At 44.4% G+C, this 19894-nt stretch overlaps 1 protein-coding gene across 1 annotated transcript in view; it reads right to left on the minus strand.

Annotated features, from left to right (window-relative positions):
- EIF2AK4 (eukaryotic translation initiation factor 2 alpha kinase 4) overlaps nucleotides 1–19894 on the minus strand; it is a 79182-nt gene that overhangs the window by 37407 nt on the left and 21881 nt on the right. Inside the window, exons 12-15 of the mRNA XM_061611457.1 lie at nucleotides 19426–19847; nucleotides 7443–7512; nucleotides 2853–2936; nucleotides 1768–1890 (exon numbers count right to left, since the gene is read on the minus strand). Of these exons, the coding sequence (XP_061467441.1) occupies nucleotides 1768–1890; nucleotides 2853–2936; nucleotides 7443–7512; nucleotides 19426–19847 (699 nt within the window). The remainder of the gene's footprint in view (nucleotides 1–1767; nucleotides 1891–2852; nucleotides 2937–7442; nucleotides 7513–19425; nucleotides 19848–19894) is intronic.

Below are 19894 nucleotides of genomic sequence, written 5' to 3' on the forward strand. Positions count from 1 at the left end.
CATATGCTATCAGCTGTCTGCTCCCGTCAGCAATCTAGCCACTGCTTTCTGTACTAGCTGGAGCTTCTGGATCAGGCCCAAGTGCAGGCCGAGAGAGTGCACTGTAGTAGTCCAGCCTCAAGGTCATCAATGTGTGGGCTACAATGGCCAGGCTATCTCAATCAAGATACAGCTGTAGCTAGTGTACCAGACGAAGCTAGTAAAAGACAGTCCTAGTCACAGAGGTTATCTGGACCTCTAATGACAAAGATGTACCCAGGAGTACCCCCAAGCTACATACTTGCTTTTTCAAAGGGAGTGTAACCCCATCCAAAACAGGCAATTGGCCTATCTTCTGGACATGAGAACCATCTACCCACAAAGTCTCCATCTTCCCTTTATTCAAACTCAGCTAAATGGCCCTCATCTGATCCACCACTGCATTCAGGCACTCATCCAGGACTTGCACATCCTCTCCTCATTCAGACATTATGGAGAAAGAGAGCTGCACGTCATCAGCTTACCGAAGACATGGTGCTCCAGAACTGCTAATAACTGCTTCCAATGGCTTCACATAGATGTTAAAATAGTATTGGGAACAAACTAGTGTCCTCCCAGCCCCCACAGCATACGTCCCAGAGGACCACAGCACATTTCCCCAATGCGACTCACTGGAGCTGACTGCACAGGTAGGAACAAAACCACTCTAGTAGAGTGCCTCCGATATCTTGTCCACATCAATGACAAACAATCCCATAGCACTGGGTCAGATGTAGAACTGGACATCTCGAACTGGATTTGTTACAGCAGTGGCATTTAGGTTGTTACAAAGTTAAGCGGCTTTATCTTAAAGTGTCTTGCAAGCTGTTCACAGTTAGTCACCATGTGCTCCAGAGATCCACTTCCCGAATCCAGGGTAACTAATCTCTAGACCACATGGAACAACTCTGGGTCCAGGATACCTAAGAAACTGTATTCCCCCCACCATATAAGTCTGCTTGCATGTTAAACTCTGCAAGGGATGCTTTTCTCTGCATCCCAACAGTGATAGGAAGCATGATTTGTTGGGATGTTGTAGAAGGCAAGGGACTTCTTAGTAGATAGTGTAATCCTATTCATGATGATTAAGTTCCACTGTGTTCAGTCAAGTTTTTCAGTTTCTCCCAGAATCTGCAATTGTTTCATAGCAGGCAGTGCTAAACACAGACATTTAAAAGGGCTCCCCCCCAAAAAAGCATCTTTTAAAAAAGGATGCTTGTATCTCTAATTAAAATGCAGTTTAATGAGGTATTCCACTACTTGGCAAACTCCCAACCATGAACTAAGTCTCTAGTAACTAATGAAAAACATATGCCGATTAAATAAAATATTGTTCCCAAACTATGTAAGAATAAGAAATGTGAGCCAGTGGCTAGTCAGAGTAGAATTGGGAGATGCAGGGTCAAATTCTCACTCTGTCATGAAGCTTGATAGGTGACCAGTGCTAGTCCAGCCTTCCCCAACCTAATGCTTCCCATACGTTTTGAACTACAACTCCCATCAGTCACCTCCAGAATGGTGAGGAATGATGGGAGCTGTGGTCTAAAAACACCTCAAGGGCACCAGGTTAGGGAAGGCTGCACTAGTCATTCTGTCTCATCTCTAAAGTTTCTGGTGCAGAATAACATTTATGGAGCCCTGAACACTTCAAAGCAAGAGCAGGGTAAATGTAATTTGTGATGTAAAGAACAAATGGGAACAGAAAACAAGTAAATTGAATTAAATGTGCTTGGCATGAACACCGCTCACCTTTTCATGGATATAAGCTAACCCATCCAAAATTTCCCGGAAAAGTCTCCATAGGCGATTGGTATCTTCATATAAGCCTTGGTCAATGGTATCTCGCAAGGTACTCTTTTCACAATATTCCATCTTCAGATATAAGATGGAGAAAGTTGAAAAAGAGGAAACTGAGTTCACTAGGTGGTTATGATTAGTACTGAACACATTTCTCATTGTACTTCATATATATTTATTGTTCAAATTTGTAGCCTACCTTTTTCACTGGCATGTGGGATTTTTATATTTGTTACTAACTGGCTACTTTATAAAACTATTGCCATCAAATTAATGCTGAATGCAGCGATTAAAAAGCAACAACTCTGTGAATTCATCCCTCTTCACAATAGAGACTGCAGGAAGGCACGCTATGAAACCATCTCTCATGCCTTCAGCTTTTTGCTGTGCACTGCTGTTTTGTGTTGCTGCTCTGTTATTCTGTCTTTGAGGACTTATTTTATTATTTTAATGTAACTTGTTTTTAAATTATCATCTTTTTGTAACCTGCCATGGGCCATTTGGCTAGAAGAATAAATAAAATAAGACAAAGGCCCAGTTCACACATCACAATAATGTACGGTTAATGGTTTACCATGAACGCAGAGATGACCATAGTGCCTAGGATTTCACCAGTGATGCAATTTCTTACAAGCTTCTAACTTTCCTTTTTCAACAAGCCTTTTAAGTTGAGACCTATCCCAGTCTGCATCTGTGTTAGAATTGCTTGTTAATATGTGTTTTTTAAATATGTTTTTAGCCCTTTTTAAAAAAGATGTTTTTAAAGCTTTTTTAAAAAAATGTTTTTAACGTTGTGGTTTTAATGTATTTTAAAGTCTGTTTTTATGATGTTTTAAAGTGTTTTTAGCATTTCTGTTTGCCACCCTGCGCTCCGGCTGGGAGGGCGGGCGGGATATAAATCAAGTAATAAATAAATAAACTTTGAATGCTAAATACACTAATTTCATTTCTGACCCCCCAAAAAAAACTTTGTTCACATAATGCATAATGTAATTAGAATGCAGACTTCTACAACGAAATGTCATAGAGTTTCTAACCTGAATGTACAGGTGGTGCACAGTCTGAATCACTGCTGTTCCATCCTCTCCACTATGACTGTCCTTTCCTTTGTAGCATTCATCCTGTGTCACGTAAACACAAAAGTAGAAGACAAGATAAACATTCTCCAGCCACATACATCTAGCCAGATTTATGAACCAAATAAATCCAACCACTACTTTTTAAAATCACAGTGGTGTTGTATGCTGTTAGTATGCCAAATCAAACTGTGTTCTATCTACAGATTTATTATAATGGGGCTGAATTTTATTTTAGCATGCATCACCACCACCAAATTGGTTTTTCACTCTATTTTACCTGCACATTGAGCCATGCGACCACGTGAGCCTGTTTGTAGTATCAATTAATATACCGGGGGGGGGAGGCAACCCCCTGGATTCAGAATATTAACTGCATGTCCAAATCTACTCTCAAGCAGGCAAAACTTGAATGAAGCATTCTATCATCACTAAGATCTGGACCACTAGCTTATTTACCTTCATAGCTGGAGAATTCTGCAATGTATATTGTAATACTAAGGAAACCTTCTTAAGGAAAGATCCTTAATCAATCTGAAAATATTAAAGTTTAAATGCCAAGAAAAGCTATAATGTAAAAACATTGGTGACAATAGGGTTGGGTAGGACTTGTTGGCAGGCCACTGTGGGAGGAAGTTTCGCCCATCTCCCCAGATTATCCAAAGTAGTGTGCCAGAAACATGAGCTGTCAAACAAGGATCTAGGCAGAATGCTTACATTCTTTCTTCGTACAGGCAGCAATTTAAATGGCAATCAAATAAAGGTTTTTTAAAAATAGGTGCTTTCTATACCAGCCCTTTGAAATGTTCTATCGTTTGGAATTCAAAGGAAAGCACAACTGCTGCTCTCACAGGGAAACAAAGATTTGACTCAGCTCCAGCACAAGTAGCATAAATAATGCTGTGTAGAGCCCTGACCACATACGGATGCTGTGGGCAAGCAGACCACATAAGTGTGGTTGAGAGAGACAGCTCCATACTCAGGATCTTAAGGACCACTTAGGGATGGAAGATTAATATCTTTTTGGCACTAGATGAAAACATTTTTATTCTTCCAAATCTTTTAGAATTATGCTTCAGTATATCTTAGTTCTTGAGGGGGGAGAAATATTGGTACTGGGGAACTTCAACGTCCATGCCGAGACTGCTTTATCTGGGGCGGTTCAGGACTTCATGGTTTCCATGACAACCATGGGGCTGTCTCAATTTGTTTCTGGCCTGACGCATGTGTCGGGACATACCCTTGATTTGATCTTCGTCACTGGACATGGAGATGGTGATCTGGAGGTTGGGGATTTATCATCTATTCCTTTGTCATGGACAGATCATCGCTTGCTGAAGTTTAGGCTCACAGCAGCCCTTTCCCTCTGCAAGGGCGGGGGACCTATTAAATTGGTCCGCCCCCGGAGACTTATGGATCCTGAGGGTTTCCAAAGGGCTCTGGGGGTTTTTCCGACTAAGAAGACTGACGCTCCTGTCGAAGCCCTGGTTGAACTGTGGAATACGGAAATGACCCGGGCGGTTGACACGATCGCTCCCATGCGCCCCCTCCTATGCAGAGCTCATACAGCTCCATGATATACCTTGGAGCTGAGAGCGATGAAGCAAGAGAGAAGGAGGCTTGAGTGCAGATGGAGGCGAACTCCCGATGAATGCAATTACACCTTGGTAAGTGCTTGTTCTAAGCAGTATATAGTAGCGGTGAGGGCAGCAAAAAAGAGATATTTTGCTGATACTATTAAGTCATCACTCTCCCGCCCAGTGGAGCTCTTTAAAATTGTGCAAGGGCTTTTACATTCTGGCCCTCGGGATATTATAGATTCATCTGTAGCCCGCTGTGATGAGTTCGCCGAGCACTTCCAAGATAAGATCGCATGCATTCGCCGGGATTTAGACTCCAATATTATAGCAGTTGGACCTAATGAAGTATCCAGATCACAGTCTTGTCCTCATTTATTGGATGAGTTTCAGTCTGTGCAGCTTGAGGATGTTGACAGGATCCTTGGACTGGTGCGGGCGACCACGTCTGTACTGGATTCTTGCCCCTCTTGGCTGGTGAAAGCTGGCAGGACCGGAACCGCCGGCTGGGCCAAGGAGGTAATAAATGCCTCTTCAAGAGAGGGAGTGGTCCCTGACTGCCTAAAAGAGGCGGTGATGAGACCACTCCTGAAGAAACCCTCCTTGGACCCAGACAACTTGAACAACTATGGACCTGTGGCGAATGTTCCGTTCCTGGGCAAGATCCTGGAGCGGGTGGTTGCCGGCCAGCTCCAGGGGCTCTTGGATGACACTGATTATCTTGATCCGGTTTTAGGCCCGGTTTTGGCACTGAAACAGCCTTGGTCGCCCTGTATGATGACCTCTGTCGGGAGAGGGACAGGGGGAGTGTGACTCTGTTGATTCTCCTTGATCTCTCAGCTGCTTTTGATACCATCGACCATGGTATCCTTCTGGGAAGACTCACGGAGTTGGGAGTTGGGGGTACTGCTTGGCAGTGGCTCCGCTCCTACTTGGTGGGTCGTCACCAGAAGGTAGTGCTTGGGGAACATTGCTCGACACCCTGGACTCTCCATTGTGGAGTCCCGCAGGGATCGGTACTGTCCCCCATGCTTTTTAACATCTACATGCAGCCGCTGGGAGTTTTGGGGTGCATTGTCATCGGTATGCTGATGACACGCAACTCTATTTCTCCTTTTCATCCTCTTCAGGTGAGGCTGTTAACGTGCTAAACCGTTGCCGGGCCGCGATAATGGACTGGATGGGGGCTAACAAACTGAAGCTCAATCCAGACAAGACCGAGACGCTGTTGGTGAGTGCCTTCACTGCCCAGATGGAGAATGTTCATCCTGTTCTTGATGGGATTACACTCCCCTTGAAGGAACAGGTTTGTAGCTTGGGAGTTCTTTTCGATCCTTCCTTGTCTCTCGAGACCCAGGTGGCCTCGGTGGCACGGAATGCTTTCTACCATCTTCGACTGGTAGCCCAGCTATGTCCCTATCTGGACAGTGACGACCTCGCCTCAGTTGTTCACGCTCTGGTAACTTCTAGGCTGGACTACTGCAATGCGCTCTACGTTGGGCTGCCCTTGAAGATAGTTCGGAAACTACAGCTAGTCCAGAATGATGCAGACCAGAAGGTCTGCTCATATAACACCTGTTCTGGCTCGTCTGCACTGGCTTCCTATTTGTTTCCGGGCTAAATTCAAAGTGCTGGTTTTGACCTATAAAGCCCTACACGGCATGGGACCGCAATACCTGGTGGAACGCCTCTCCCAATATGAACCTACCCGTACACTGCGCTCAACATCTAAGGCCCTCCTCCGGGTGCCATCCCATCGAGAAGCCCAGAGGGTTGTGACTAGAACTAGGGCCTTTTCGGTAGTGGCCCCCGAACTGTGGAATAGTCTCCCCAATGAGGTACGCCTGGCGCCGACGCTGCTATCCTTTCGGCGCCAGGTGAAAACCTTTTTATACTCTCAGGCATTTTAAAGTGTATTTTAAATTGTATTTTATAGTGTATTTTATCAGTATTTTCATTATTGTTGTATTTTGACGCTGTTGGTTCTTTGTTATTGTTTGTTTTGATCTTTGATTTTGTTATACTTATTGTATTTATATATTGTGCTTGTTTTATCTCTTATGTACACCGCCCAGAGAGCCTTTTTGGCTTAGGGCGGTATATAAATTAAATTAAATAAATAAAATAAATAAATTTTCAGCCCATTTTAATGCTGTGTTGGTATGATTTTATGCTTGCCTGTGTTGGCTTTATGTGGATGGTTACATTGACCATATTTCTTTTGTCTCTTTGTGGTTTTTTTTGTTTACTTTTTTTGTGAACTGCTGAGAGGATGTTAATGTCAAAATGTGAAAAATAAACAAACTGTTGTTGTGAACCAAATAGATTAACTTTTAAATTATGAACAGCAACTTTGTAACAATGTTAAGTAATGTTTCTATAAATAAAGTGAATGATACACTGAACCAGTCTTCTGTTTGGCTTTTATCCTAAAACACCAGAACAGCCTAGTGTTAATTTTAAAAAGAAAAACAGTGACTTTTGCCACTAATGCCTATTCCTATTTGGAGATGCCTGAAATTATAGCAGGAAGCCTACAGCAGAAGCTTTGCTATGCTACTCTAGCTGTGTTAACAAATTATGTTCTAATGAAACAGAACAGGTAAGTTGCTACATACATAGCAGCATTATTTATTTATTACATTTCTATCCCACCTTTCCTCCCAGTAGGAGCCCAGGGCAGCACTCTGGGCTTCACAGAATTTGTTTAAAGTGATCATGGTCAATGGACTGCCATGCTAACCCTAGGACGATGTGAATGGCCCAACAACTGCTTCTAATTAAACCTGGCTACTTTTGTAATATGCAGGTTTTAATGCTAAATGGGGACAGTGATGGAAATCAAACACTGGATGCTGCATTGGCTTATTGCATCATAATAGTTGTACTTAATGAATAACATCAGCCTTCCAGCACATAGTTTTGTAAGAGGTTCAAAAGACACATTTTCTGTTACAACTACTTTAATATTTACCATAACATGACTTTTACTGTTGTCATCTTCATGATCAAAAATGATATCACTTTCAGAATCTGCTGCGGGCCTAAATCAACAAATAAAAAGGAGAAACAATCAAAGTCTTTGCAAAACAATTTCCCATTTTTCCACCTTATCAGGTGTACCATGAGGGAATATTTGGCAATGAAACATTGGAACTGAAGTTCACTCTGTTGTCTTAATACACATTTATTGATTTTGTATTATTGTATATTTTATTGTTGTGCTTTTGTTCTAACTGTACTGAAAGCTGCCCTGGATTAGACATTATGAAGGGCAGTATACAAATTCCTTAAATAAAATAACAATAAAATTATGGAAGACAACATAGGAAGCTGCCTTATACCGAGTCAGGCCATTGGTCTCTCTAGCTCAATACTGTCTACATTAACTGGCAGTGGCTTTTCAGGGTTTCAGGCCGGGGGCATTCCTTGTCTTTCCTGGAGATGCCAGGGATTGAACCTGGGACCTTCTGCATGCAAGGAAGATGCTGTACCAATAAGCTACAGGCCTTCCCCATGATGTCTAAAATACAGTTTGTCTTGCATTGCAGATACTTCCCAGCATCAAAGAGGGTTTTTTAGACCCTGGAAAAATGTATTATGAAATTACAATATCTTATTTAAATTTTAACAGGATTTACATACTGCTTAATCATAAAAACCTCTAAGTCAGTGGTTCCCAAACCTTTTCCCCAATAGACCACTTGAAAAATGGTGAGGGTCTTGGTAGACCACTTAATGATTTTTCTGCTTGTTGTAGCACTGTAGTTTCAAAGAATTAAAATTGTAATACAATATGCTAAACAAAAGATGCAATAACAATACAATTAAAAATCAGTATAATCAATACAATGGATGCGTCAACCGCAAATCTGCAGACATGTCATGAACCACATGAATAAAGCTCATGGACCACTGGTGATCCATGGACCAGTTTGGGAATCCCTACTCTAAATGGTTTACATAAAGTATAAATTACTGATAAAAACCAGACATTAAAAACAAGTTCACGTAAAATACTGAGTCATTTACAAGAGTTTTTGACCCTATCTATCAGTAATTTCAAGAGTTTGTCTTAAGAAAAATCACAGTCCACCATCAACAATAAAATAGGATGAACCTATGCCCAACAGAAGGTAGGGTAAGAGTGCAGCTGAGTCTGAAACAGAAAAGGAGTAGGTGAAAAGGAAAGCATAAACAACTTGCAGTGTAATCCTCTGTGCGCTTACTCAGAAGCAAGCCCCAGTGTGTTCAATGTAGCTTACTCCAGGTAAGTGTGCATAATATTGCAGCCTTAATATTAAATTCACTAATAGGCAAAAAACCTTGCAGTTTAAGAATGTATCTATAGCCCACAGATATTTCTACCAAACTTTAAAAAGCAGGGAAATTGGGCAGCTATAGCGAATGCACCAGGGGAGCAGGAGACCTGAACTCCTCTCTTGAGATATTGGACTGCCCTACAAAGTTGTCAAAATGAAAACACAATTTGGGTTGGTCTTTCACAGTCCAATCCACTTGCTGTGTAGCTTGGAAGAATTTGGTAACATGTGCCTCTGAGCATATGGTGAGTGGTGGCAACACCTGCCATCTCCAAAGATGGAGAATTATATTTTTGTATGTTTGTTGGTGTTCTTCTTACTTTGCTTCTTTCCTGTGTTACTAATGTTTCTACAGAGAATCTAAACTAGAAAATTTTATTTCCCTCATTATTCATCCTAGAAATCTGTGTCAAATTTATTTTTATTAATTTCAAAGCCTTTTTATTGGTCAATGTCATATGATGGTGAAGATAGCCTTTTTTGTTTCAAACTGGAGGTTATGGTCTATTTCTATTTTGGATGCATTAACAGTTGGACCTGAAACTGCAGTTTAATGTAAAATCAGACTGATTACAATATGCTGCTACTTTAGCAATGACTCTAGTTGGAAAAAAGAGGGTGCATGTTTTCAGCCTGCTATGTTTAAACCACTTTATTTAAGGCAAGGTGTTCACGATCAATTAAAAACATAGAGCACACCTAGAATTTTGCTAGAATGTATTTCACCTCCCACTGTTTTATCTTGTGCAAATTGAGACACTTCTGAGGTCCACTGGAGACTATTTTGCAGAAGTCAGTGCCATTATCCCACAATTATGTCTGGAGTTTTTTTAGTATAAATTTTACAAAGTGTTGCTGTACTTCACATATTCATAGAAACAAAAGCAAAAGAAAATGATTTCCTATAGAAAACTTCACTAAAATTGCAAAGTAAATCAGACATATTTAAAGTGACCATCTGAACTATATCAACTGTCTTAATAATGTTGCTTCCTCCCGGCTAAAACAAGATCAGCACAGGACATATCTTCTTTCTATTATTTGGGCTGATTGTTGCCACCACTCACCATATGCTCAGAGGCACGTTACCAAATTCTTCCAAGCTACACAGCAAGTGGATTGGACTGTGAAAGACCAACCCAAATGGTGTTTGCATTTTGACAACTTTGTAGGGCAGTACAAGATCTCAGAGAGGAGTTCAGGTCTCCTGCTCCCCTGGTGCATTCACTATAGCTGCCCAGTTTCCCTGCTTTTTAAAGTTTGGTAGAAATATCTGTGGGCTATAGATACATTCTTAAACCGCAAGGTTTTTTGCCTATTAGTGAATTTCCCTGCTTTTTAATCTGGGAGGTAAGAAATGGGATCCTGTGCAAGTTTGCTGAGAACGGATTGATCATTTGCATGCTTATTGAGTTAAGTGGGATTTACACACACACACCAGGCAATCATGCTTAGGATAGGTGAAACTGACCACACGGGATGGGGAACGGAGGAGGGGGAGAAGGGAGGGGTGGAAAGGCAGAGGGGAGGACTGGGAGGGGAGCAAGCAGGAGGGGGAGGGGAGAAAAACAGATGTGGTCGTTTGCATGTTTACTGAGTTCAGTGGGATTTACTCCCGTGCAATCATGCTTAGGATAGGTAAAACTGACTGGGGGGGAGGGACGGAGGGCTGGAGTGGGCAGGGAAGGCGGAAGAAGGAAGAGGGGAGGAGAAAGGGAGAGGAAAGGGGAAGGAGGGAAAAGGCAGGTCTGATCATTTGTGTGATTATTGAGTTGAATCGGATATACTCCTATGCAATCATGATTAGGATAGGTAAAACTGACCAGGCTGGGCCTGCCAACCAAGACGTCTTCTGTATCTTTCAAAGTTGGGCAGGGGAAAGGGACAATTCTACCTTGTGGTTTTTTCCATTACAATGTTGCAAGAACACCAGCACTTGGCTGACTTTCTCTTCTCCTAGATACAGGATCAGTGTCAGGCCCTGAACCTGGCAACCCTACCTCCCACCCAAATTTTAAACAAAGCTGTCCCTGGCCACATCCACACCAGGCCTCTATTACACTTTGGACAATCATTATTTATTTATCTATTTATTTAGTGTATTTATATACCGCTGTGATGTTCATGTATTAGTGTATATATGGTAAGTGCAGTTTGTATAGGAGATACATGGTAAGTGGAATGAAAGAGGAGGGGGGAGTGAATGGGCAGTAGAATGCTGGATGATTGGCTGAGTGTTTAGAATGGCTGAGGGTATAAATGGAAGGATGACAGTTAAATCTGGGTGGACGGTGAACGTGAGTGGGTTGTTTTGGTGGGTTTTTGAGAGGAGATTGTGTGGAGAGTTGGTGGATGTGAGGAGAGTGTGGAGTTCGGATTAATACTAAGACCAGTACCTCAGGAATAGATGAAACCATATGCTTAAGTGCCTTTATAAAGTAATCTTGTTATCTCTGTTATTTAATAAATATATTTGGTTTACCAAAGGCCTGATCCTTGGCTGGGGTTCCACAGACTAGAAGGGAGGGTAAGGTAAATACCAAGGCTGAAGGGTAACAAATGGTGGCAGCGGTGAAGAGAATAACACCACAAGTATTCAGAGCAAACCAGGATTATCTGCATTGATACAAAGGGATTGGGACAGCTTAAGCACGCAGTCACAGTGTCAGGCCCAGGATGCGACTCAGGAACCAGACCAGAGGTTGTAGTTAATTCGTGGTTTTTTTGAGTAATTTCTAACAAAGACTGCGCTTTCTCATGAAGCAATACAGGGATACAGGTCCTGCGACATTAGGAGAAAGTTGACAGAGCAAGGGGCTGCTTCCCGCCTGTTCTTTAAGAAGGGGCTAAACGGGCACGCTCCTCCTTAACTCCCCCTCAGGTACTGCCTGCCTTCTCCCCCTTCTCTCCTGTCTTTTCAACCGTCTGCGTGTGCGTGGTGAGGGGGGAGGCATCACCACCTCCTCTTCTGAAGTGTCCGATTCCTCTATGGGTGATAAAGGAGGAGCTGAGGGTAAACCATCTCTCCGCCTTTCTGCTGTGATCAGCCCTCCCTCTTGCTCTGAGCTGCGGAGAAGGGAGGGCCTGGGAATGTCTGGGGGGGATTCTAAAACTTCAAGGCTCTCAGGCTCCCCGTTGCTAGGCGACCCTATCTCTGGCATGTCCTCTGTTTCGGCTTCGTTCCACAGAGGGTAAGTTCCTCCCTCCTCCCTCTGCCAGCCATTTGAATCCTCTTCTGACAACCCCCCAGGAGCCCAGCTCATCCTCCCGACACCATCCCCCTTCTCAAGCTGTGCCCCCCTCCCCCTGTCTGGCTTGGGGCGGTGAGGAAAACATTGATGGAAAAGTTTTACTAACTCTGGAGCATGCACATCATCTGCATTTTCCCATGATCTGTCAGCCACTCCATAGCCCTTCCAGTGAATCAAATACTGCAGCTTGTGGCGTCTGATCCTGGAATCCAAGATTTCCTCAACTTCAAACTCAAGCTGCTCATTTATCAGGAGTGGGGACCCAGGAGGCTCCTCCGGCCGCAGCTCACTGGGAGGGGCAGCTTTCGTCAAGAGGGATAGATGAAACACAGGATGTATTTTAAACGTGTCAGGTAGCTTCAGCCGGTACGCCACGGGATTAATTTGAGTTTCTATTTCAAAAGGACCCACCCTTTTGTCTTGTAATTTTCTACATTTGCCCGGCATCTGGAGGAAACGGGTGGACAGCCATACCTGGTCTCCTGGTTGAAGGGGGGCCCCCTCCTTCCTGTGCAGGTCAGCAACTCGCTTGTACTCTGTTTTGGCTTCGTTTAACTGCTGTTTCAGTGTTTGTTGCGCCGCTTGCAATTCTTTTAGGAAGTCCTCAGCTGCCGGTACCAGCATTCCTTCTCAGCTGCTTGGAAAGACTTTAGGATGGAATCCATAATTCGCGAAGAATGGGGTTTGTTGAGTGCTGGAGTGTAGAGAATTGTTGTAGGTGAACTCTGCAAAATGCAAATATGATACCCAGTCAGTCTGTTGATAGGACACATAACTTCTTAAATATCTTTCCAAAACGGCGTTCAAGCGTTCCGTCTGCCCATCTGTCTGGGGGTGATGGGCGGAGGAGAGTTTTAATTCCGTCTGCAACTGTTTCCACATTGCTCTCCAAAATTTGGCTGTGAACTGAGTTCCTCGGTCTGAGACTACACTGTTTGGCAACCCATGCAGTCGGTAGACTTCTTTGATGAATAACTTGGCCGTTTCCTTAGCCTCTAAGGCCCCTGCACAAGGGAGGAAATGTGCCATTTTGGTGAGTAGATCTACCATGACTAAAATGGCTGTCATTCCTTGGGATTTGGGTAGATCAGTTATAAAATCCATGAAGAGATCCTTCCAGGGTTCATGTGGGACAGATAGCGGTTGTAACAGTCCTGCTGGTTTTCCTGTTTGTGTTTTTGTCCGCAGACAGACAGAACAGGACTTTACATAGCTTTCAATATCCCTACGCATTTTAGGCCACCAGAAGTCCTTGGCCACGTTCTGAATGGTCTTGTAAATCCCAAAGTGTCCCGCTGTGATGGAATCATGGCACTGGCGTAGGATTCTGAGCCTTAATTCTCCTTCTGGCACATATCTGGCTGTTTTGAACCATAATAGTCCATTCCTCCAGTGAAAGGTTACTTCTGAGTCTTGACTTTGTCCCGTCTCCTGCCCATATTTTAGTACGTCTGCATCTTCTTGTTGTGCCTTTTTGAGTTCCTCTTCCCACGAAGACTGGCATGATCCCAACATTAATTTATCTGGCGGGATCACGTACTGAGGCTGGTCCTCGGATTCACTTTCTTTGTACTGTGGCTGGCTGGATAAGGCATCAGCTCTCTGGTTTTTGGCTTGGGCTTGGTAAGTGATCTTGAAGTTAAACCTGGTGAAGAACTGGGACCATCTTATTTGTCTCTGGTTCAGCTTTCTGGCAGTTTGGAGGCTTTCCAGGTTCTTGTGGTCGGAGCGCACTTCGATCTGATGAGGGGCCCCCTCTAGGTATTGTCTCCAGTTTTCAAAAGAGTCCTTGATGGCCAGCAGCTCCTTCTCCCAAACTGTGTAATTCTTCTCTGCAGGCTTTAACTTCTGAGAGAAGTACGCACAGGGGTGCAGCTCCTTTCCTTCTTGGTCTAATTGCAGAAGGATCCCCCCGATAGCAAAATCTGAAGCATCTGCTTCCACGATGAAAGGGCGGGTCGGGTCAGCAAAGTGCAGAATGGGCTCGGAAGCGAACCTTCTCTTCAGCTCCTCAAAGGCCTGGGTGGCATTCTCTGTCCATTCAAACTTCTTCTTTCCCCTTAAACAGTCAGAGGAGCTGTCAATTTGGAAAACCCTGGAATGAACTTTCTGTAATAATTGGCAAACCCCAAAAACCGTTGTACATCCTTTTTGGTGACAGGTTGGCCCCAGTCCAATATACAGCTTACTTTCCCTGGGTCCATCTCCACGCCTTCCGCTGAGATTCGATATCCAAGGAAGTCTAGAGACTTGAGGTCAAATCCACATTTCTCTAATTTAGCATACAGGTGATTTTCTCTCAGCCTCTGCAACACCGTCTTCACATGCTGGTCGTGGTCTTCCTGGTTCTTTGAGAACACCAGGATATCATCTAAGTAACAGATTACATACGTGTCCAACAAGTCTCTAAACACGTCGTTCATGAATTTTTGAAAAATTCCTGGACTTCCACAAAGCCCGAACGGCATGACCAGGTATTCATACTGTCCGTAAGCGTTCAAGAACCCTGTTTTCCATTCATCTCCCTGCTTCATCCTGATCAGATTGTATGCTCCTCTCAAATCCAACTTCGTGAAGATTTTTGCAGAGCGCAGTCGGTCCAACAACTCTGAGATCAGGGGCAGCGGGTAGCTGTTGGGGATGGTGATCTGGTTCAATGCGCGATAGTCGTTACAGGGTCTGAGTTCCCCCCCTTCTTTTTCACAAACAATAGTGGCGCTCCAGCAGGGGATTGTGAGGGGCGTATGAATCCTCGTCTCAGGTTTTTATCCAGGAATTCCTTCAGGGCCTCCCTCTCAATCTCTGTGAGAGAGTAGATTCTCCCTGATGGGATGCTGGCTCCTGGCACTAGATCAATCGCACAGTCGTAAGGGCGGTGGGGGGGTAAAGTCTCTGCCTCCTTTTCATCAAACACATCTTTGAATTCTTCATACTTTGGCGGCAGGGTCACTTGCTCGATCTCTTGCACTGCCCCCGCTAAGGTGTTCTTGATTCCTTCAGGTTGACAGTTCTCCTGGCAATACTGTGAGGTGAACCACACCACCGCCTCCTTCCAACTTATTGTGGGTTCATGCTTTGCTAGCCAGGGCATTCCCAGAATCACCTCAAAGTTCGAGAGATCTGACACGTATAGCGAAATGAACTCTTCATGCCCGGGGATTTGAAGTTTCACTTCCTCCATGGCTTGTGTCACCCCTCCTGACTTCAGGGGTCTCCCATCGGTAGTCTCCACAGCTAGGGGAGCGTTCAGTTTCCACCGGGAAATTCCATGACGCTTGACTAACTTTACATCAATAAAATTTGTGGAGGCTTCACTGTCAATTAAGGCAGTGGAATTAAACACCACTCCTCTGGAAGTTGTAATCCGAATAGGCAAGACCAACACCCCCTTTGAGGGAGGTTGGATCATTGGGGGGCCTTTATACAACGCTGCCCCCAGTCCATGGCCTGCACGTGGACTGGGTGTTCTAGTTTCCCGACGGCTCAGCTTTCCCCCCTTTTAGTCCACAGTCTCTGGCCACGTGGCCCGGCTTTGAACAATAAAAGCATAAACGTTCTCGGCGGCGTCTTTCCTTTTCTTCTTCCGACACTCTTGGCCTAGCCCCTCCCTGTCCCTCAGCTGCATTACCTGCCATTCCTGCAGAGGGAAGGGTCTTGCTGCGAGATGCCGTGGCTGAGTATCTCGGGACCTCCTGCTTCCTTTCCAGGCGCCTTCCTTCCATCCGGTGATCTATCTGTAGGCATAGCCGGATGAGCCCTGGTAGGTCAGCGGGGGGGGGGAGGTCCTGGCCAACTCATCCAGGATTTCAGCATTTAATCCACTCCGGTACATAAACTTCAGGGCGGCATCATTGTAAACAGTTTCCTGGGACAGAATTTTACAAGGGTTAGTGTACTCGGAAACAGTCCCTTTAGCTTGCTTCAGAGCGCCTAGTTGCCGCGCTACTGTTTCAGCTCTTTGCGGGTCTTGGAACATCTCGGTCATCTCCTGTATAAATCCTCTGTACCTTCTTAAGACAGTATCTTTTCTCACGAGATACGGAGTCACCCATTTTGCAGCTTCTCCCTCCAGGAGGCTAATCACGAAGGCCACTTTAGCCCCATCGTCTGGAAACTCCATGTGCCTGACATCCAGATATAACTCACATTGAGCCACGAAAGTTGCCAACTGATCACTTTGTCCCGCGTATTTTGGGGGCAATCCAATGGGAACCTTTACTGCGGCAGCTGGAGGGGCTGTTTGCATCTGGTCTATCGTGGCCTTCAAGGTTTGATTATCCGTCTTCAGCGCCTTGACTGCTGCTAGCAGGGCTTGGACATCCGTCTGCAATTCAGCTACCTTAGTCCTCAAGAGTTTCACTTCTTCCGTCTCAGAAGTGGGGTTCGTCCCCCCCGCTGCTCCCTTTGACATCTTGTCCCAGTCAAGTGAAGAGAGCGTTGAGGGTGATTTAGGTGGCTCTGTCAAGCTGTCAGGCCCAGGATGCGACTCAGGAACCAGACCAGAGGTTGTAATTAATTCGTGTTTTATTAGAGTAATGTCCAACAAAGACTGCGCTTTCTCATGAAGCAATACAGGGATACAGGTCCTGCGACATTGGGAGAAAGTTGACAGAGCAAGGGGCTGCTTCCCGCCTGTTCTTTAAGAAGGGGCTAAACGGGCACGCAACCTTTCGCTCCTCCTTAACTCCCCCTCAGGTACTGTCCGCCTTCCCCCCCTTCTCTCCTGTCTTTTCAACCGTCTGCGTGTGCGTGGTGAGGGGGGAGGCATCACCTCCTCCTCTTCTGAAGTGTCCGATTTCCCTATGGGTGATAAAGGAGGAGCTGAGGGTAAATCATCTCTCCGCCTTTCTGCTGTGATCAGCCTTCCCTCTTGCTCTGAGCTGCGGAGAAGGGAGGGCCTGGGAATGTCTGGGGGGGATTCTAAAACTTCAAGGCTCTCAGGCTCCCCGTTGCTAGGCGACCCTATCTCTGGCATGTCCTCTGTTTCGGCTTCGCTCCACAGAGGGTAAGTTCCTCCCTCCTCCCTCTGCCAGCCATTTGAATCCTCTTCTGACAACCCCCCAGGAGCCCAGCTCATCCTCCCGACACACAGAGGTAACCTGATAGAGAGACTCAGGCAGAGTCTCTGGGAATATGGGTTATAGGACGTGACTGGTGGTGCTGCCTAGCAGGGGGATCTGGTGAGGTCTATGCTAGAGTGGGGAGAGAAACCATAAAAACGGACAGTCCGGACTGGTGGGGTCCCTGGTGGTGCCTAGTGACAGGCAGTAACCACGAGCAGGCAGGAACCTGACAGGGAGAGCCAGGGAAGGGCGTCACAACCGCCCCATAGCCGAAGCTCTCTAGGCGGTTTACAATAACTACAAACATTAAAAACAAATATACACATTTAAAAACACATCTTTTAAAAACAATTTAAAAGAATTTATCATGGCTTCTCTCAAAGCCATGGCTCAAAGCCAATCATGGCTTCTCTCAAAGAATCCTGGGAAGTGTAGTTAGTGAAGGGTGCTGAGAGTTGCTAGGAGACACCCTGTTCCTCTCACAGACCTTCAATCACAGTGGCTGACTGTTAACCATTCTCTCAGGGGAATAGGAGTCTCCTCTCAGCACCCTTCACAAACTACACTTCCCAGGATTCTTTGAGGGAAGCCATGACTGTCTCAAGAGAAATCAAGTCTGGTGTGGGTGTGGCCCTCTTATTAGCCAAGCCCAGCAGCTGTGAGGCTTTTAGAACACTGACAGTTGGTCCTTACTGAGCATGCCCCGCGTTATAATAGGCTTCCAGCCAAAATTTCTTAAATTAATTAAAAATCAACCAGGCATTTTTTTAACTTTTAAACTGCAGTAGATGAAGGTCAGATTATGGGACAAGGTCAGTATTAGGATTACAGGTACTCTGTGAACATGGCTGTTTTTTAATGAATTTCAACAGATTATGAGAACTCGCAGAAAAAAGTCCAAAAGGGCTCTGAGGTTTTTTTCTCTTTTTAGACTTTGAACTCTCGATACTCTCTGACTGTTTTGTGTATCGCCATGAAAAGAGAGGGTTGTTAAGCAAGAGTTTCTGAGTTCAGGACTGTAAGTTTTGTAAGGTTTTGTTTTGAAATGAGCTTATGGAAAGCCTCAGAATGTCATGGGGGGATATTTTCCATTTAACATTGCGGAATGTGAAAAATCCCCGCTGACTATAGTATACAGTCACTCTTGTGGCTGTATAATTCTCCCCTTAATACTAAACTATCAAAATCAAGTATTGAGGTCACACACCACTATGGTAGATTACAAACCTCTGCAATTTTTCTTCATTAAGATGACATAATTTTACATTTGCTCTACCTTATTAGAGTAAGTGATGTTTCTCTTCCCAGAAGTCATTAATAAAAAAAATCCTCATCCATTTTTTAACACATAAATGTTGTAGTTACAGCATTTCCATATGTTAGTACACTTTTGATCACCTCCTTTGTGTACCAAACCCCAAATCCAAACACACACTTCCCATTGTTGTCGATGTTATTGTTATTATTATTGCTATTACTATTTTAATTTATTACCCACCCTTCACCCTGAGGTCCCAGGGCAGGCTACAACAATTTAAAATACATCATTAAAAAAAATAAACACAACTTAAAATCACACCATCACAAAAACTAGGGTGGGTCCTGCTATAATGAGGATGAAGCCTTCCCTGCCCTAATAGGGTGTGCTGATTCTGCCGAGTGTCATTCCAACATTAAGCAGAATTACATTTAAGTCCCCCCCTTCAAAGCCTGTTAACATGTGTATGTTTGTAACTCAATGACTTCACCATCAAATGAATAATTGTATGTGCAGAAATATCCATTAGGAATAAAACATTACAGACACAACTTTCATATCACCTCAAAACCCAATCCTTTATAAGAGAATACAGCTGGTAAGGTACTGAGTGATTAGGTAGCAAGAGGTGTGTCAATTAACCTTAAGGAGACTTCTGATATATTTCAAAGATTGGTAGATTTATGCTAATAGAATAAGCAAGCCAGTATCCAAGTCTTGCAGAGTAGGATATGTTAGCTTGGATCCAGAGTTCCCGTGAGTGGAATTCCACTCATTGGATACTCCCATGGGTGGAAAACGGGGTGAATAAATCTTTCTCATGTGTGGAAGACAGGCGGTGAATCAATCTGATTCATTCTTTCCCCTGCAACACCCTGTAAATCTGCAGAAGAGGTTTGGGGGAAATCCACAAAGCTCTTCTTGCTCCTTCCTTCAGCAGGAGTCTCCAGTGGATTGCTGTCCCTTCTGCAAAACAGAAGGAGCCCTCCATTCATGCAAGGGCAACTCAGGATCCAATCTATTGACAATAAATGCCCCAAAGGAAAAAAAACACCCCACTCACAAGAATGACTGTGAAAATACCCCTTCACAGTCGTCATCGTCGTCATCATCACTGGATTCCTGATCACCTCCACTGAACCTGGCACTTGATGACCTCTCACATGAGGTGCTCCATTCCACTGAACTGGTCAGAACAGGAGGAGGAGCATTTGCTTCTATGTCATCCATAGACTCCTCTTCGCCCTTCCCATTCAGAGTCAGCTTGTCAGCTACTTTTTTCCCTTCTGTGGTTTCCGATGCTGGAGTACTAAGCAAAGGCCTCTCGTATTTCTCTATCCATGCGTTGTAATACCGCACAATGTTCTCATGGTTCAGTCGTGATAGCAACGTCACTTCCCCTTTAATTCTTCGAAATTGCTTGCTTGTGGGATTTATGTGAATGCGCTTTACTGCATAACAGCAGCCATCCAGTTTGTTCTGGACCTGCCCAATAAAAAGTACAAGATAGATTGTAGCTTATTTCAATCAGA

The sequence above is a fragment of the Rhineura floridana genome, chromosome 2 (genome assembly GCF_030035675.1).
Source record: "Rhineura floridana isolate rRhiFlo1 chromosome 2, rRhiFlo1.hap2, whole genome shotgun sequence".
NCBI lineage: Eukaryota > Metazoa > Chordata > Lepidosauria > Squamata > Rhineuridae > Rhineura > Rhineura floridana.